General features: G+C 40.2%; 1 protein-coding gene across 5 annotated transcripts; it reads left to right on the forward strand.

Moving 5' to 3' along the window:
* Nucleotides 1-160: 160 nt before the first annotated feature.
* LOC118380177 (lysosome-associated membrane glycoprotein 2-like) lies at nt 161-15,936 on the forward strand. 5 transcript variants are annotated; one of them, XM_035767175.2, is made up of 9 exons: nt 161-736; nt 3,419-3,534; nt 8,617-8,827; nt 8,942-9,103; nt 9,333-9,532; nt 9,770-9,889; nt 10,016-10,091; nt 10,319-10,489; nt 14,358-15,936. In XM_035767175.2, the coding sequence occupies exons 1-9, from the start codon at nt 604-606 to the stop codon at nt 14,498-14,500; spliced, it is 1,332 nt and encodes a 443-aa protein (XP_035623068.1). In that variant the 5' UTR covers nt 161-603; the 3' UTR covers nt 14,501-15,936. The 5 variants fall into 5 exon arrangements, with proteins under 5 accessions (XP_035623068.1, XP_035623062.1, XP_035623081.1 ...); XM_035767169.2 differs by lacking the exon at nt 14,358-15,936 and adding an exon at nt 13,628-14,351; XM_035767188.2 differs by lacking the exon at nt 14,358-15,936 and adding an exon at nt 13,628-14,349 and having other exon boundaries at nt 473-736; nt 10,037-10,091.
* Nucleotides 15,937-20,697: the final 4,761 nt, after the last annotated feature.

The raw sequence follows: 20,697 nt of genomic DNA on the forward strand, positions 1-20,697 counted from the left end.
AAGCATTATATTCTTTGTAAGTCCTCTCTGTAGGCCTTATGGAAGGCCATGTGTTTGTGGATAGATGGAGTTTGATATCTCAACAGATGAAACTGTTTATTGAGAAATCATGCTTGACTGGACTTTATGCCCTGTCTGAATAAATGTTTGTCTTACTGCTTCAGATTACAATAATTGTCAGTGTTTCTATTTTGTTCCCCCCTTCATATCTGTTAATTTTCATAGACATCTCAACCCCCCCCAATAGTAAGATAGTATTGGCATGTAGTATATAATATTGGGTTACCAACATATCAGCTGCACCTTTTTATTACAAGAAGTTATCCATATCAGAGTTTCTAAACCATCTTTGTCCGTATTGTCATACGATGTAAATAGTCAAATGTGTTCCCTCAAAAAGAGGGAGGAAATAGTATCTTTTGATTGGTTGTTTGGGTGATGTGTGTCACAAAATAAACAGGAACATGATTCTACAAATCCATATTTTGTCACTTATTCAGGGGGAGAAGTAGCAACTAAGTTTATTCAAAGCACATTTATTGTGGAGTTCCGATACGTGCCCGCAGGTCATATGACTTTAATTTCCTGGTGCTTTTGCAGTAGATGCGCGCGCGGGAGCTGCACATTTGGAAGGTAGCCGAAGTCGAACGCTGTTGTTTCCGGGTGAAGTGTTTTGGCTACCAAGTGATCATGTTTTGGTGCGCGTTTGTGGTTTTCTTCTTGGCTCTTGGAAATGGTATGTTTAGACAATTGAAATTAATATTGCTTTGTGTCACCGTTGGCTAATATTGTGGGTCACAAAAGAGGAAACTTTCGGTGCTCCGTCACTTCAGGCCTATCCTCTACCAGATTGTTAGCTATTTATTTTCTACGCCAGTAGTTTAGCAAACAAACGTTAACTATAATTTAGTTTAACGTTGTTTCAAAAAAAGAAATTGCTGTCCATAATCTCAGACTTGAAGTTTATGGATCTGTTTGCCTGTCATGCTTATTTAGCTAGGTAATGCGCCTGTTGTGTTATTTAGCAGTTGCAGATAGGACTTCTTCCCGGATGGACAGGGAAAATAACTAGTTTTTCCTCTGTCTTTGGCTATAACCCAATGTCATGTTTAGACATTATATTTGACTTTATATCGTCATTATTGTGTCTCAAATCTTAACCTGTCAACAATCCACCAGTTCCATTCACCCAATTTATTTGGAACATGTGATAAGATGACTTGGCTCAGAACACCTATCTAGCTAGTTACTAATCTGCTAACGTCGTTAGTCACTTAGTTGCATGACATTTTCGTAGTTAGCAACAGCAACCAGTTACTGTTGTAAATCCAGTTCAATCCAAAATCTTGGTTTAAAGGAAATTAAGGATTCACACCTCGAAGGTTGTATCTTGTTTAGCTAGCTAACGTTACCTTGCAAGCTTGTTGATCAGGAAGTTGTCTCATGACCTAGCTACAGATTTTACCCCAGATAAAGTGATATACCAAAGATTGGTGTCCATTACAAGAGAGCCCCATACAAACTAACCTGCTTTCCTGTAACGCCAAGTAATGGACACCAACCGTCGTTGGTTTTTAACATTAGCTCGCGTACAATCTGTAGCAACTCATGACCAAGCATCTCTTGATTGCCCTTTCCCAACAGTGTTGTTCAATTGTGAAACGGCTGCTGACTGCTGTGAAATCTTAGACAAGGGATCAACTTAGACAAGGGATCAACTAGATCCAGCCGTCCGGGGGGGACATAACAATAAATATGTTTAGACTACAAATTGACTGGAAGAAAGCTAAACAGATCATATTTGACAAAAATATAATCATTTCAAACCTTGATTAAATTTGGGGACATTGCCCTGCTTAGGGTGATGTCTTTCATATGGGATGTTAAAATGGGTGTCCTGACTGGTCAATCAAAATCCCATAAAACTTATTGTAAGAGTAGGGGTGTTCACCCCCCTCATGGGTAAAGCCCCAACTTGGCCACATTCCATCATGGCCACCTAATCATCCCCCTCATTCCTAATTGGCATATCACTCCTCATGTCCCCACCTTACGCCGGAGTAGATGGCTGCTGTTTTACAGGTTCCTAACCAATTGTGCTATTGTGTTTTTTGTGTGCGTTATTTGTAACTTATATTGTACATAATGTTTCTGCCACTGTCTCTTATGACCGAAAATAGCTTCTGTATATCAGGACAGCGATTACTCACACATTTAGGGTTAGGGTCGTGCTGCTACTCCAGTTTCAACTGTTCTGCCGACAGCTATGGAACCCTGACCTGTTCACCAGACGTGCTACCTTGTCCCGCACATTGACTCTGTACTGGTACCCCCTGTATATAGCCTCATTACTTTATTGTTGCGCTTTAATTATTTATTTTTATATGTATTTTTTACATGTATTTTATTTTAGTAAATACTTTCTTAACTTATTTTTCTTAACTGCATTGTTGGTTAACGGCTTGTAAGTAAGCATTTCACTAAGGTATTCGGTGCATGTGACAAATACAATTTGTTTTGATAGCTGATGTGTGGTGAGCGTTCTGGCACAACAATGGTTACTGTGCAGCACTGAGGTGGGTGCTACACATTGATAGGGGGTAAGGTTAGTTTCCCCCTACTATGTAAAGCGCTTTGAGTACCCCAGTTGGTGGAAAAGCACCTATATAAATCCAATTAATTATTATTTGTGTTATGATCACGACTCTCTATTATACTTGGTAACAGATTTTAAAAATGAAAATCACTTGGAGTGAATTTCCTGGTGTAGATTTAAAAAATATATTTTTTGTTAAAATTTGGGGGGGCCAAATAAAAGCAGTTGGGGAACCGTGTCTTAGACCCTCCCAGTTAGATAGACAGCAGCTGCCACAGCAATCACTTGTCTGCCACGATTCACTTTTAATATTCAATACAGTCAGAATCCTAGTTTTGTTTTCAGTAGTAAATCTCTGATCGCCCCCCCCATATGCATAAAGTTTATATTTGCATCAATGTGTTCATTTGGCCTGAGAAATGGCCCCAGAGTCCTCTGTTGCATGCTAGGGCCTCTGATATCAGGTCACTCGGGGTGACGTGGTCCCTGTCACTCCAGGTCAAGCCTAACCGTGACCTACCATTTAGTCCCATGTGAGGGTAATCTGCTGCTGAACGGTTTATTCAACCGTTTTAAAATGAAGGTTAGGAAATCGTTAGCCCATGGCGTGTTCCCCACTCTGACTTTTACAGTGATTTTGAGGCCATTGGGCTACTTATATAAGGGAAGTAGAAAATATCCAAAACGCATGTTCGACTAGCCTACCTATGCTGGTAAGATGTGCGTTTACCTTGAATTTATTGAAAAGGGGTTTATTTACACATCTGCCTCGTGTTTTTTTGTCTTCTCATTATGAAATGCAAGACTTTATTTATATTGCAGAACTCCACCTGTCACATGCGACTGAGGTGTCAGTCAACAACACGGAGAATAAATTATGCCTCTACGCCAATTTGATGGTCAACTTCTCCGTCACCTATGAAGTTGGTGTAAATAAGGTGCGTAATCTGTATATTTACTCCTATTTAAATGGTTTTAATTTGCAGGCTAGTATATCTAAGCCTTTAGAGAACTCCTAAAACATTCCAGGTATCAAGGGAGAGGGATGCTATGCTACTAGCCTCATGCCATGAATATGCATAACCATCGAAAGACAACTCCGATCTGTTTTTTTTTTCTTTCTCAGTCATCATCTGTCCTACTTATATCAATACACTTTTTCCAACTTAAGCATTACTTGCAGCCACGTGAGTGCTAGTTGGCTACCAAACAGAACATTAAGCGAGCTAAGAACAGCCACACAAATAAACGGACTACATGAATATTGACTCTGGGTATAGGGGTGTAGCCCAGCTGCTGAGAAATGTCTTCTGTTCATCCATTTTCTGTTTCGTTTTTTTCCCCTGTTAACTAAATAGTTGTGAGCCAAAATATTGACACCCTTGCACTTTTTTCAAGTAATGAACCATTTCCTCCTGAAGAGTCTTGAAAGTAATACATATTTTGGTATCCACATATTAATGTATTTGGTTTGCAGTTGAAAAAAAAAGAAATCTGAATCATTTACTAAATGTTAGCTTATTCCACAAAGAAATCATAAAATGGCCCGGACAATATTATTGGCACCTTCTAGAAGTAGTTAAAAATAATTAATTTCAAGCAGGTGATTCTCCTTTACTTTGGAATTGAACTCGCCTGTGGTGAGTTGCAGGTGTCTACTATATAAAAATAATTACTAATCCAACCAGTTTGAATAAAGAAAAGGACTCATTCTCCTATTTCGTGTCACTGTGTACCGCAATGAGCATAGGGGAAAGAAAGAAAAACAGAAAATGATTTGAAGTCAGATACAAGATTGTAGCCAAGCATGGACAATCTCCAGAGACCTTGATGTTCATATTTCCACTGTATGTAATGTTAACAAGAAGTTTGAGGCCGATGCCACTGTAGCCAACCTCCCTGGACTTGGCCACTAAGGGGGCCCTTAAGGGATTTATATGGTAGTAGACCCAAGAGAACCCCACTGCTGAGAGAGACATACAGTGCCAAATAAAGTATTCATCCCCCTTGGCATTTTTCCTATTTTGTTTCATTACAACCTGTAATTTAAATGGATTTTTATTTGGATCTCTTGTAATGGACATAAACAAAATGGTCCCAATTCGTGAAGTGAAATGAACAACAATTACAGAAAATTGCTGCATGCATATTCACCCCCCTTTGCTATGAAGCCCCTAAATAAGATCTGGTGCAACCAATTACCATCAGAAGTCACATAATTAGTTAGATTGCACACAGGTGGACTTTATTTAAGTGTCACATGATCTCGGTATATATACAGTTGAAGTCGGAAGTTTACATACACTTAGGTTGGACTTATTAAAACTCGTTTTTCAACCACTCCACAAATTTCTTGTTAACAAAATATAGCTTTGGCAAGTAGGTTAGGACATCTACTTTGCATGACACAAGTCATTTTTCCAACAATTGTTTACAGACAGATTATTTCACTTATAATTCACTGTATCACAATTCCAGTGGGTCAGAAGAGTACATACACTAAGTTGACTGTGCCTTTTTAAACAGCTTGGAAAATTCCAGAAAATGATGTCATGGCTTTAGAAACTTCTGATAGGCTAATTGACATCATTTGAGTCAATTGGATGCATTTCAAGGCCTACCTTAAAACTCAGTACCTCTTTACTTGACATCATGGGAAAATCAAAAGAAATCAGCCAAGACCTCAGAAAATAATTGTATCCCTCCACAAGTCTGGTTCATCCTTGGGAGCAATTTCCAGTGTAAATCAATCCCAGAACAACAGCAAAGGACCTTGTGAAGATGCTGGTAAAACGAGTCCTATATCGACATAACCTGAAAGGCCACTAATCAAGGAAGAAGCCACTGCTCCAAAACCACCATAAAAAAGCCAGACTACGGTTTGCAGCTGCACATGGGGACAAAGATCGTACTTTTTGGGGAAATGTCCTCTGGTCTGATGAAACAAAAATAGAACTGTTTGGCCATAATGACCATCATTCTGTTTGGAGGAAAAAGGGGAAGGCTTGCAAACCGAAGAACACCATCCCAACACTGAAGCACGGGGGTGGCAGCATGTTGTGGGGGTGCTTTGCTGCAGGAGGGACTGGTGCACTTCACAAAATAGATGGCATCATGAGGCAGGGAAATGATGTGGATATATTGAAGCAACATCTCAAGACATCAGTCAGGAAGTTAAAGCTTGGTCGCAAAGGGGTCTTCCAAATGGACAATGACCCCAAGCATACTTCCAAAGGTGTGGCAAAATGGCTTAAGGACAACAAAGTCAAGGTATTGGAGTTGCCATCACAAAGCCCTGACAACAATTCTATAGAGAGTTTATGGGCAGAACTGGAAAAGCATGTGCGAGCAAGGAGGCCTACAAACCTGACTCAATTACACCAGCTCTGTCCGGAAGAATAGGCCAAAATTCCCCAACTTATTGTGGGAAGCTTGTGGAAGGCTACCTGACGCGTTTGACCCAAGTTAAACAATTTAAAGGCAATGCTACCAAATACTAATTGAGTGTATGTAAACTTCTGACCCACTGGGATTGTGATGAAAGAAATAAAAGCTGAAATAAATCATTATCTATACTATTATTCCTACATTTCACATTCTTAAAATAAAGTAGTGATCCTAACTGACCTAAGACAGGGAATTTTTACTGGGATTAAATGTCAGGAATTGTGAAACTGAGTTTAAATGTATTTGGCTAAGGTGTATGTAAACTTCCGACTTCAACTGTACACATATTCTGACAGCCCCAGAGTCTGCAACACCACTAAGCAAGGGGCACCACCAAGCAAGCGGCAATATGAAGACCAAGGAGCTCTCCAAACAGGTCAGGGACAAAGTTGTGGAGAAGTACAGATCAGGGTTGAGTTGTAAAAAAATATAATTTCGAACATCCCACAGAGCACCATTAAATCCATTATTAAACATTTTAAAAATGGAAAGAATATAGTACCACAACAAACCTGACGAGCGGGCCGCCCGCCAAATCTCACGGACCAGGCAAGGGCTTTAATCAGAGAGACAACAAAGAGACCAAAGATGTCCGCTGTGGAGCTTTGCAGCTCCTTCAGGATTATTGGAGTATCTGTCCATAGGACCACTTTAAGCCGTACACTCCACAGAGCTGGGCTTTACAGAAGTGGCCAGAAAAAAAAGCCATTGCTTTAAAAAAAATAAGCAAACATGTTTGGTGTTCACCAAATGGCATGAGGGAGATTCCCTAACCATATGGAAGAAAGTGCTCAGGTCAGATGAGACTAAAATTTAGCTTTTTGGCCAATGAGGAAAATGCTTTGTCTGGTGCAAACTCAAAACCTCTCATTACCCCGATAACACCATCCAGTGAAGCATGGTGGTGGCAGCACCATGCTGTGGGGATGTATTTCATCGGCAGGGACTGGGAAACTGGTCGGAATTGAAGGAATGATGGATGGCGCTCAATACAGGGAAATTCTTGAGGGAAACCGGTTTTGTCTTCCAGAGATTTGAGACCGGGACGGAGGTTCTCCTTCCAGCAGGACAATGACCCTAAGGATACTGCTAAATCAACACTTGAGTGGTTTAAGGGGAAACATTTAAATGTCTTGGAATGGCCTAGTCAAAGCCCAGACCTCAATCCAAATTAGAATCTGTGGAAAGACTTAAAGATTGCTGTACACCAGCAGAACCCATCCAACATGAAGGAGCTGGAGCAGTTTTGTCTTGAAGAATGGTCAAAAATCACAGTGGCTGGATGTGCCAAGCTTACAGAGACAAGAAAAAATTATTTGCATCTTCAAAGTGGTAGGTATGTTGTGTAAATCCAATGATCCAACCCCCAAAAATCTATTTTAATTCCAGGTTGTAAAACAACAAATTAGGAAAAATGCCATGGGGGGTGAATACTTATGCAAGCTGCCTGACTGCAATTTGCCAAAATCTGTCTGGGAGAATGAGATGAGACCAACTTAGAGCTTTTTGGTAAAACACACCATCTCTGTTTACAGAAAATTAAGCCTTTAAAGAAAAGAACACCTTCCCTACAGTCAAACATGGAGGTTTAGTGATGATTTGTGGTTGCTTTGCTGCCTCTGGCACTGGGTGTCTTGAACGTATGCATGGCATCATGAAATCAGGACAATACCAAGGCCTTTTAGAACGCAATGTCGGACCCGGTGTCAGAAAGATGGGTCTCCATCGAATATCATGGTTCTTCCAGCAGGACAATGACCCCAAGCACCCAGGAATGGTTCAAGACAAAACACTGGACTGTTCTGAAGTGGCCAGTAATGAGCCCAGATCTAAATCACATTGAAAACCTGTGGAGAGATCTGAAAACAGCAGTTGATAGAAGGCACCCTTCAAATCTGGGAGAACTGGAACTGTTTACATGAGGAGTGGGCCAAACTTCCAGTGCAGAGGTTCAGGAAGCTCATCGATGGTTATAGGATGTGCTTGATTGCGGTTATTTTGACCAAATATTAAGTCTAGGGTGTGGATCATTTTGTCAATGCCATTTCTGTTTATTTTAAATGGATATATTAAGTTCTGAATAAAAAATAAGGTTCTGTACTAACAGTGAAATAAAGAATTGTGGAGTCCAAATACTTTAGTCAATTTCAACTTATTTTGGTGGGACATTGTGAGTTACTTGAAAAAAGTGCAAGGGTGCCATTATTTTGGGCCACAATTGTATCCTGTAATTGTCATGGCTTGTCTATTTCACCAGGGTTCATCAAAGTTTTATAGCCCTTTATATATAAAACAAAAAAAAACAAAAAAAAATGATTCTCTTTAATAACTCCCATCTCAGTCTGATTTATAGGCCTAGATATTTCCCAGGATGTAAAATATTTTATTTTGTTCCTTTTTTTCCTCCTAATCCATCATAAGAACGGACACACTGTTAAGTTATGTCAACAATACTATTTTCTCATGACCTAAGCATCTGAAATAGCCCTGTTCCTGAGAAAGTACTTGACAGGAATGGGATTCCCCTCTTGTCACTTTCTTAATGACTGTCCAATATTTTCGGCCCCTTTCAGAGTGAAACGGTTCTTTTTGTACTGCCTGGAAATGTGACAACAGAAGGGAGCATCTGCAATAACACAACATCAACATTGAAACTCGGTTTTGGAGATGGGCACAGCTGGGCGGTTGACTTCACTAAGGACAACAAAACTTACCAAGTAGATTCCATTGTCTTCACCTACAACCTCAATGACTCAAGCATCTTCACCAACTCCACGTCAAACGGTAACTAGTGACTACACAGCCTTGTCATGATACTGTTCATTCATGATATACCAATTCGGTACTGTAGTTGATATGACGCATACTGATATTTGACTGAATCTCTCTTGGGTTCAGAAACCAAGTCTGTGACAGCAAAGCCAAGGATCACCAACGTGGGTGTGGATACCTACTACTCCTGCAAGAGCGAAAATGTCCAGAGAGTAGAGTCTGTCACTCAGACACTGTATGATGTTACTTTACAGGCGTTTGTCACAAACGGCAGCAAAAGTGACACCGGTAGGTTGTACGAGAACAAGCATCAGGCCATTGTAGGATCAACTGTGACAAAATTATCTGATTTATTGTGCATTACGTCAAACACTTACTGTGTCTGTTCTCCAGGTTTGAAGTCTATTCAATTTCAATACAATCAATTCAAGAAGTGAACTGAATATCAGTTTACTTACTGAATTGATCCCAACCCAGTTGGTTCTCTGAAAAGTCTTTCTCTGTCCTTCTTACACAGACACTGTATGCACTGCTGACCTAACCTCCACCACTGTGGCGCCCACCACGACCGTTACCACCACAGCTGCCCCCACTTCTACCCCTACCCCTACACTGCCCACACCCACCACTGGAAATTACAGCATCGCACCCGACTTCAACAGTACAGCCTGCTTAATGGCCACCTTCGGCCTGCGGATCGGCTTCAAGCAAGGAGACGTATGTATAAACATAGTATAGCCATTTTAAAATGGGCTCTTTTGATGTTATCATGCAATTGCCTGTTCAGTAGAAAGGGTTCAGACATGTTTGTCGCAGAGAACTTGACTTGTCTATGAAGATAGGTTGTTGTTACTAGTATGTTAATGTTCTTGTTGTTTATCAACCTGTGTTTTCAGTTGAATGTGTTGTTGTATAACTGACTAGGTATCCCACACTCCCTTTCCCCTTTATTAGAAAGTGGAGACCATCAACCTGGTGCCCAGTGCGACTGAAGTGGGCGGGGCTTGTGGGGTCAACAGCAGCATCCTCATACTGACATCGGACACAATCGACATCATGTTCACTTTCAGCAACGTAAGTTGACGAGGCCAAATATCTGAAACCAAGGCTGTTATTATCCTGGTTGTCTGCATTTAACTTGTAGACAGCTGGACTAAGGCGGTAGGATGCAGCGTAAGGTCTGTTTGTCTCCTGTTCAAGGGGTTTCCTTGCTCGTTACAGGACAGCAAGAAGTTCCACCTGCACGCTTTGAACGTCACAGTGAAACCAGCCACTGGTAGGCAACCTAGCACTACAAACCCTTTCAGAAAGCACTAGCGTAGTAAACCAAGTCCCTATTTGGACGATAGTATAGGATCAACTTTATTGTCCCCCAGGGGAAAGTTGTCTTGGACACAGTGCAGCTTTATAAGAAATAAACACTATACATTACATACATACACAGTATATACAATGCATATTAAAACCCCTACTCTCTTTGCTCACTATGTGTGTTACGTCCAGGGGTGGCTGTTGTTGCAGCCAATACCAACATGTCCATTTGGGTGGCGGCGGTAGGCAGCTCCTACATGTGCAACAAGGAGCAGACATTAACTGTCACCGAAACGCTCACTCTCTACACGTTCAAGCTTCGCGTCCAGCCCTTTGGGGTTGAAAAAGGGGAATTTGCTACAGGTAGGTGACTCTGAGATGGTGAATTGTTATCAATACCTTTGTGTTGTGTTAGCCATATGCTACAGTTTACTAAGGTTACTAGAGCCAAATGCAGCAAATATGCTTGAAACTGAGGCATAGGCTATAATAACCACTCTTGGTATCAGTAGAATAGGTCAACTGTCCAGTTTGGTGAGAAACAGCAAAGTATTTAGAGCAGCAGGTAGCCTAGCGGTTAATAGCGTTGCGTGGGTAACCGAAAGGTTCCTGGTTCGAATCCCCGAGCCAACTAAGTAAACAAAATCTGTGCCCTTGAGTAAGGCACTTAACCCTAATTGCTTGTTTAAGTTGCTCTGGATAAGAGCGTCTGCTAAATGACTAAAATGTTCATATGTGTTTTATACTATGCCATGTTTCTGCCCCTGCTTAAACTGATTAACAACCAAATGAGCATGAGAAGATGAGATGTTCCGAGTCATGCTCATTGATTCTCTCTCTCGTCTGCAGCCCATGAATGTTCACTGGATGACACCAGCATCTTAATCCCAGTCATTGTTGGTGCCGCCCTGGCCATCTTGATTCTCATTGTAGTGATTGCTTACGTGATTGGTCGAAGGAAGACCTATGTGGGATATCAAACCCTCTAAAAAGCTATCTGTGATCATGAATCCAGAACACAGTTTGATCCTTATGTGTCAGGGGGGGTCCCAAAACCTGATCCTGGATTGGCTGTGTAATCTTTCCATTAATGACTGACTCACAAACTGGAATAGTCAGACTATAGTCTCTTTACTTCAGCCACTCTTAAGAGCTGCTTTTAGACTTGAGATTAGGCTAGCTTCGCTTAGGTTTAGTCTTGAGTAGCTTTGTTCAGGTAATTCTGAATACTCAAAACTCTCTCCAGGACCAGGTTGGACCACCCATGTTCTTTGTGTAATCTCCCTTTTTGTTTGATTTGCTTTGTCTGTGTCCCCCCCCCCCCTTTGTTGAAAGGAGCAGTGCAGGATTCTCTGCCTCTGTACAGTATAGAAGGCCTTATTTATTGCAGCATATCTGAAAGTGATTGTTTCTTATGACACTCCATTTCCTTGCATCACTTTCCAGATTCTTGTTCAGTGTAGGCTCTCTTTTGATCAATTAGCACATTTTATAGAAACTCCGGTCAGAGTACTTGTGCTACTGTTTGCACATTTTCACGAGGAGTTGTGACAATTGGGTGTTGTGCCCTTGTCACTGTGAATCATGCTCCCTCCCCCTCTCCCTCGCCTTTTTTTGTTTCATATGTTTTTATTTAAAGTCTGTGTACATTTTAGTTGAACATTTCTTTTGTGGTTTCATTCATCCTCACAATTCATTGTAGCAGCGCAACATTTTGACAACTTGAACATTTTAGAATTTGCCTCGCAGCTCAATGAGACGACATTGAGTAGCTTTGTTGATTTGTCTCAGGAACTCCTTACTAACTAACCAGGATAAAGGTCTACTGCTTCGCTCTCCTCTCTCACCTTACTGATAATCCACTAGTCACAGTAGTTTGAATCTGGAAAGGGAAGACTTTATGACTGAACTATGTGTGGCCACATTAAAAAACAGTGATATTATTGGCATGTAGTGCCTTCTCCAAGTTGACGTTACCAAACAAGGGATCTGTTCCTATATGTTCACACACGACACTAGTTGACATAATGTTTGCCACTAATGTCTGTTTGTCTCAGAATTATGTGTTAACCCTTTGACTGCCTGGCTGTGAAATCTACCTTGAAGTGTTACTTTAACTCTGAAAAGTCCATGAGGATGTAAAAGATTAACCTGAAAGGAGAAATGAAACCAAACCCCCTCTCCCGTCATGACATGTTGGCATTAGGTTTCAAAAAGGGATAGCTGTAGTTGATTTATTTGCTGCCATTCAAATGTGTTCTTTGCAGATGGTGATTATTTTGTACATATAAATGCATTAAATCGTTCGGTAAGATTGACGTAAGTTCAAAATGCATGCTGCAATATTACACCTGTGTATAGTATAGTCTTTGCTCCAGTGTTGCGCCAGAAAGCTGCCAGTTAGTAAGGGGAACTTGTAAACAGAGCTGGGGTCAATTCCATTTTTACAATCAAGTCAATTTCAGTAAATTGATTTCTAATTCCAATTGTCCTCTCTGCTCTTCAGTAAGGAACATTTGAATGTGAATTTTTGTTTACTTCCTGAATTGACTAAAATTAAATGGAATTAACCCCAACCCTGCCCAGTTAACCCCCTTGTAAGTTATACCTATCGACAGAGAGTGGTAGTAAAGGTCATTGTCCACAGGATGTGTATATTTTTGTACTGTTAGGATGGGATACAATGGGTATTATGTTGTAGTGCTGTGGTCAGCATGAGGCATGAATACATTTGATTGCTGCCTTTAGTTGCTTTTGATTCAACCAATTTTTCTTCAGATTATGTGAATGATTCATTTATTCCTTATCAAATATTATTTTTGATTCTTGCATTACAGTCCGGTGTGATGTGTCTTGGAAAATTGACTGCTTTTCTACAAATTATTCTAAAATTGGCTTCTCAGACCCTGTATAAAGTCAATTCTAAAATACCGTTTGGAATCTTAACATTTACTACTCCCAATTTTCATTCACTTGACAATGTTATGATTGTGACAAATTTGTGCCTTACTCAATGAAGCTTGTCCATTTGAGATTCATTGAGGTTTGATATTCATTGAGGTTTGATATCTTTACATTTAATGGATTCTCCACTAGTCTAAATGTCTCCTATTTTATGAATTCAAAATGCATCATGTTAAGAAAAGGGAAATCCCTATTTCAGGAGAGGCCCATCCTCCAAATGTAAGATGCATTGTATTTTCTTCTGTGTAACTCCAAACAAATGTTAATTTTTGAATTCCTTTTCAATAGGCTTTTAGCTGCAATAAATGGGAATGGAAATTGTCCCCCAAAACAATGTTGTGGAACATTTTTTTTTATATTTTACAGTTATGAAAATAAGTGTTATTGGTCCCTGGTCATTTTAGTAAATTGCTCTTTGTTTTCCAACTATTCTTGACTGAGAAGCCTCCTAGTATCACCATGCATTCACGGTTTTCATGTTTTACCTTTCTTCCACCCTGCAATGTCCCTCATACCACTTTCTTTACTGTCACCCAGCGGAGGATTGCGGAGACGACACGACAGGGAGCTGGATCGTTCCTATAGCCGTCGGGGTTGCTCTGGCTGTGCTGATCCTCATTGTATTGATCACATATTTTATTGGGAGAAAGAGAAACCAAGGCTCTAGCTATGAGCACTTCTAAATGACCCCACTGGCTATGCTGAGGTTGTATCTTTCCTCATCAGGATACATGTTGATTTTAATTTAACTACAAATTGATATGTGCTGTGCATAGTTAACCTTAATGTACAATTCACCTGAAGCAAAGCTCTTTCCCCTGAAACAATGAGTTGGAGAAGATGTTTGTGTTAAAGAAATTGCTTGGCTCCATTGATAACATTTGGCATGTAACAGTTCTTGTAGATATATTTAGAATTGATTGGCTGACTCTTATTCCTTACTTATAACATGGTTGACTATAGATGGTAGATGATGGCCAAATATTTTCCTAACTTGCTGTCACTGCCCATGTTCTGACAGAATCCCCGGTGTTGTTGTAGATCTGCCATCACCGAATATGCTCTGACAGAACCGCCCCCATGTTGTCGATGAATGTCTGGGTTCTGATCTGATGTCTTGCTGCTTTTCGAGCCTTGTCATCCATGTTGTCTGTAAAGAGCTTAACCAAATCCTGTTTCTTCTCTCTTCACTAAAATGTGTTTTCTGCTAACTAATTGCTAGCATACTAATGTCGCTAACCCTTCTTCTGTCTCTTCTCTGTGGCAGCCGTGGAGTGCTTCATGGACTCTGATTTGAGCTTTCTGGTGCCCATCGCTGTGGGCGTGGCCCTCTGCTTCCTAATCATCCTTGTGCTTATCTCTTACCTGATTGGCCGGAGGAAGAGTCGCACCGGCTACCAGTCTGTATAATCTAACCAATCCCAGCTGCTTCTGCCTCTACCCATTCCTTCCCATCCTCCCCCACCCAAGCCCGTCACAACATGTTGGCTCCCCATCCCCAAAGCTTCTATGGCATCCGATTGGAAATGGAAGGGAAAAAATGTATCTTTCCTTGACGTTACCCCCAGCAAATTCCCTGTTCAGACTCCCACCCGAAGTATCACCCCACCCAACAGTAATTTTGAAAGTTGACCGTCTGTTGCTATTTTTTGACACCAACAATGACTGAAATCATTTACCACTGAAACCTGTCAACATAATCAGTGGTATTGCACCAGGTGTGTGTGGATGTAAATTGCACGGAGTGAAGTATCATGGGTCATCTTAACAGGCCATCAGTTTCTTTATTCCCAGAGGCTCATATGAATAGGTTGTTTTTTCTCACTGTTTTGTGTTGCATTATATTTCTATGTTTCTAATTAATTACTCTCTTGTATAGAATTAATTATGTTGATTTTGGATAAATAGGGACTTGAAATTGTGTAAAGAATTTATTGAAAGTTCATAGATACAAATTGAGGCATTGCTATTCATAAGTAACCATTGTTAAATATTTGTAGAATTAGAAAATATCCTATTTTTGTGAATTCCCTGTAATTTAAATGTTATTATACCACCTGCACTAATCTTCTCTTAGTGTCCCTTTATTGTACTAGGACTAACTTTACAAAGACGCGTACCAACCAGCATTTGGAGCAGTTGCATAAATATGTGATTTTGATGTTTTAGAGAAAATATAATGTTAAGTCCCCTCTCAGGGAAAGGAAGACAGCGATATAGACGCCGCTCGGGGATCACAAATGGCTCTGTTAAGACAGAGGCTATAGGGACTCTGCAATAGACTAAACTAAATGTGATATTTGTTTGCTGTTAGGAGTGTCCCTATAGGCTTTTCCTACCTGGATCATGTTCAGTAGGTAGGGCGTTTTGAAACTTAGTGAAACGGGGAGGTACTGCCTGAACAATAACCTTTTTTCGTTGCAAACAGTTGCTACGGTGTGTCCTTCTGAACACTGCCCAGGCCTCATAATAGAAAGTATAATAATTGACATATTCTAGCACAAATAATTTTATGACCAAAGCTTGGACAGAAAGGAAACTTATTTCCGGACCTCTGCATTTCAGAGCAGGTCAATGAACAACCTGAGTTTTTAATAAACCAGTGAAATGCATTGTGTTTGACCAAGGATGATGTTTCTATTATCAGGCTTGTTATTCTGTTCCGTACCAATACATACGACCTCTGGTTAATGTTGCCCCAAAGATGTGGTTTTGTGCCTTTTTTGTTGCACTAGTATTCCCCTCAACCAAGCCTGTCTCAATCCGATGAAGGATGTTGAGATGATGTTAACTTGTTGAACTTCAGTTGGAGCAGATAATTAAAATAGTTGCTTTCCTGTTTTGTAGCACTTTGCCTCTTCTTTCGTTACCCACTGGTGTTTTCCTTTCCTTTTACTGCGCTTGTTATGACAAGGACATTGTGTGTGTGTGTTGCATACAGTTGTAAATCTAGCCCTGGCAATGTTACACACATTTTTTTTTTTATTTTTTTAACCTTTAACTAGGAAAGGCTCATTGAGATTAAAATGTATTTTTCAAGAGCGCCCTGGCCAAGATAGGCAGCACCAAATCATGACAAAAAAAATAGACATGGCGCAGGGTACATAAAAGCTCTTTTACCAAATTCATTTCGGACATTTGGAACAGTTAGCAGCATAAAGGCCAGCGAACGAAGAGAGTACCCACCACATTTCTGAACAATAAAAATTCACACACAAAAAGGTAGTAAACTCAAAGTGGCTTTGTAAACCAGTGACTGAGCCTACGAGTGACTAAAGAAGGCCAACCAACCCTGGTATACAAAGTGCAGTGGTGCGTAAGGGTTTTGCAGTTTAAAATAAATCTCAGTGCCATGGTAGAGTGTCAACTGATCTCAAACCATTGAGCGGAAGCATTCATATATAAAATATCCCCATAGTCTAGTAAAGGCATAAATGTAGCTGATACTATCCTTCTGGCTTCAAAAGAAAAATGCCTTATTCCTAAAATAAAATCCCAATTTCAGCTTAAATATTTTTGTAAGTTGTTGAATATGCAATTTAAAAGAGAGTCCGTCATCAATTAAAATTCTAAGATATTTATGAGGTTACAACCTCAATCTCCTTGCCCTGACGGGTAGTAATAGGTGAAAGGTTCAGAGGTCCATTTCTTGCATTAGAAAACACCATTAGTTTAGTTTTGTCAGTATTGAGGATAAGCCTCAATTGACACAAGGTATGTTGAACAGTATAAAAAGCAGTTTGCAAGTTCTGGAAAGCTTTTGTTAGAGACGAGGCACAACAGTAAATAACAGTATCATCAGCATAAAAATGAGGTTGTGCATTTTGGACATTTTTGTCTAAATAATTTATATAAATAGTGAATAAGAGAGGACCAAGTACAGTGCCTTGGGGCACACCATTCAAGACAGACAATTTAACAGACAAACCCATCAATTTGAGTGCAGTTCGCAAACCATGCAACTGCATGCTCTGAAAGACCTACACTCGACAATCTCTGCCTTAGTATAGCATGATCAACTGTATCAAACTGTATCGAGAGATCAATAAAAAGTGAGACACAGTGCTGTTTTTTGTCAATGGCTTCAGTGATATCATTTAAAACCTTCATGGCTGTAATTGTGCTATGCTTCTTCCTGAAGCCCGATTGGTACATTGATAAAATAGAGTTAGTAAATAAACACTAATGCAATGTCCAGGCCCACAGATCAGACTTTGATCAGGATCATGACTGTATAATCTCTATTGGCATGACTGTCGTCCAGGATACATCCCAAATGTCACCCTATTACCTAGTGCCTTCAGAAAGTATTCATACCCTTTGATTTGTTCCACATTTTGTGTTACAGCCTGAATTCAAAATCTATACAGTGGGGCAAAAAAGTATTTAGTCAGCCACCAATTGTGCAAGTTCTCCCACTTAAAAAGATGAGAGACCTGTAATTTTCATCATAGGTACACTTCAACTATGACAGACAAAATTAGGGAAAAAATCCCAAAAATCAAATTGTAGGATTTTAAATTAATTTATTTGCTAATTATGGTGGAAAATAAGTATTTGGTCAATAACAAAAGTTTATCTCAATACTGTTATATACCCTTTGTTGGCAATGACAGAGGTCAAACGTTTTCTGTAAGTCTTCACAAGGTTTTCACGCACGGTTGCTGGTATTTTGGCCCATTCCTCCATGCAGATCTCCTCTAGAGCAGTGATGTTTTGGGGCTGTTGCTGGGCAACACGGACTTTCAACTCCCTCCAAAGATTTTCTATGGGGTTGAGATCTGGAGACTGGCTAGGCCACTCCAGGACCTTGAAACGCTTCTTACGAAGCCACTCCTTCGTTGCCTGGGCAGTGATTTTGGGATCATTGTCATGCTGAAAGACCCAGCCACGTTTCATCTTCAATGCCCTTGCTGGTTTTCACTCAAAATCTCACGATACATGGCCCCATTCATTCGTTCCTTTACACAGATCAGTTGTCCTGGTCCCTTTGCAGAAAAACAGACCCAAAGCATGATGTTTCCACCCCCATGCTTCACAGTAGGTATGGTGTTCTTTGGATGCAACTCAGCATTCTTTGTCCTCCAAACACAACGAGTTGAGTTTTTACCAAAAAGTTATATTTTTGTTTCATCTGACCATATGACCTTCTCCCAATCTTCTTCTGGATCATCCAAATGCTCTCTAGCAAACTTCAGACGGGCCTGGACATGTACTGGCTTAAGCAGGGGGACACGTCTAGCACTGCAGGATTTGAGTCCCTGATGGCGTAGTGTGTTACTGATGGTAGGCTTTGTTACTTTGGTCCCAGCTCTCTGCAGGTCATTCACTAGGTCCCCCCGTGTAGTTCTGGGTTTTGCTCACTGTTCTTGTGATCATTTTGACCCCATGGGGTGAGATCTTGCGTGGAGCCCGAGATCAAGGGAGATTATCAGTGGTCTTGTACGTCTTCCATTTCCTAATAATTGCTCCCACAGTTTATTTCTTCAAACCAAGCTGCTACAATTTTGGAGTTTGGGGTGTGACTGTTTGAGGGTGTGGACAGGTGTCTTTTATACTGATAACAAGTACAAACAGGTGCCATTAATACAGGTAACGAGTGGAGGACAGAGGAGCCTCTTAATAAAGAAGAAATTACAGGTCTGTGAGAGCCAGAAATCTTGCTTGTTTGTAGGTGACCAAATACTTATTTTCCACCATAATTTGCAAATAAATTCATTAAAAATCCTATGGATTTTTTTTTCTAATTTTGTCTGTCATAGTTGAAGTGTACCTTTGATAAATTACAGGCCTCTCTCATCTTTTTAAGTGGGAGAACTTGCACAATGGGTGGCTGACTAAATACTTTTTTGCCCCACTGTTTATTTTTTTCACCCATCTACACACAGTACCCCATAATGACAAAGTGAAAGCATGTTTTTAGACATTTTTGCAAATGTATTTTAATTAAATATCTAATTTTATACTGAACAAAAATATAAACGCAACATGTAAAGTGTTGGTCCCATGTGCTGAAGTAGAAGACCCCAGCAGTGTTCCTATATGCGCAAATAGCTTATTTCTCTTAAATGTTGTACACATTTGTTTACATCCCTGTTAGTGAGCGTTTCTCCTTTGCCAAGATACACCACACCTGTCAGGTGGATGGGTTATCAAGAAGCCGATTAAACAGCACGATAATTACACAGGTGCACCTTGTGCTGGGGACAATAAAAGACAGCGCAATGCCACAGATGTCAAGTTTTGAGGGAGCGTGCAATTGGCATGCTGACTGGATGAATGGCCATCAGAGCTATTGCCAGATAATTTAATGTTCATTGCTCTACCATAAGCTGCCTCCAACGTCGTTTTAGAGAATTTGGCAGTATGCACAACTGCCTCAAAACCGCAGACCACGTGTAACCACGCCAGCCCAGGACCTCCACATCTGACTTCTTCACCTGCACTATCGTCTGAGACCAGACAGCTGATAAAACGTAATAAAGCCCTTTTGTGGAGAGAAAAAATTATTCTGATTGGTTGGGCCTGGCTCCCAAGTGGGTGGGCCTATGCCATACTAGGCCCACCCATGGCTGCACCTAATGTAATTGACCGATTTCCTTATATGAATTGTAACTCAGTAAAACCTTTGAAATTGTTGCATGTTGCAATTATGTTTTGGTTCTGTATACATAAGTATTCACATCCCTGAGTGAATAATTTATAGAAGCAACTTTGGCAGCGATTACAGCTGTGAGTCTTTCTGGATAAGTCTCTTTCGAAACCTGGATAGTACAATATTTGCCAATTTTATTTTCTAAATTCTTCAAGCTATGTAAAATTGGTTGTTGATCTTTTGTTAATCAACCATTTTCAAGTCATGCCGTAGATCTTTTTGCAGATTTAAGTCAAAGCTGTAACTCGTCCACTCAGGGAACACTGTCTTCTTGGTAAACAACTCCAGTGTACATTTGGCCTTGTGTTTTAGGTTATTATCCTGCTGTCAGGTAAATTAATCTCCCAATATCTGGTGGAAAGCAGACTGAACTGGGTTTTCCTCTAGGATTTTGTCTGTGCTTGGCTCCATTCCATTTATTTTGTATCCTGAAAACCTCCCCAGTCCTTCACAATAACAAGCATACCCATAACATAATGCAGCCACCACTATGCTTGAAAATATGGAGAGTGGTACTTAGTAATGTGTTGTATTGGATTTGCACCAAACATAACGCTTTGTATTCAGGACAAGAAGTACATTTCTTAGCCAATTTTTCTGCAGTATTTAATGGCTTGTTGCAAACAGGATGCATGTTTTGGAATATTTATATTCTGTAGAGGCTTCCTTCTTTTCACTCTTTCAATTAGGTTAGTATTGTGGAGTAACTACAATGTTCTTAATCCATCCATGAATACTTATTAACTCAAGACATTTCAGAGATTTCAAAAAGATTTCAAAAAACATAATTTCATTTTGAAATGGAGTGTTGTGTGTAGGCCAATGACCAACCAATCTCAATTCAATCCATTTTAAATTCAGACTGTAACACAACAAAATGTGGAAAAAGTCAAGAGGTGTGAATACTTTATGAAGGAACTGTGTTCTCTATAGGCCCTGTTCAAAAGTAGTG

This window comes from Oncorhynchus keta, chromosome 4, assembly GCF_023373465.1.
Source record: "Oncorhynchus keta strain PuntledgeMale-10-30-2019 chromosome 4, Oket_V2, whole genome shotgun sequence".
Taxonomy (NCBI): Eukaryota; Metazoa; Chordata; class Actinopteri; order Salmoniformes; family Salmonidae; genus Oncorhynchus; species Oncorhynchus keta.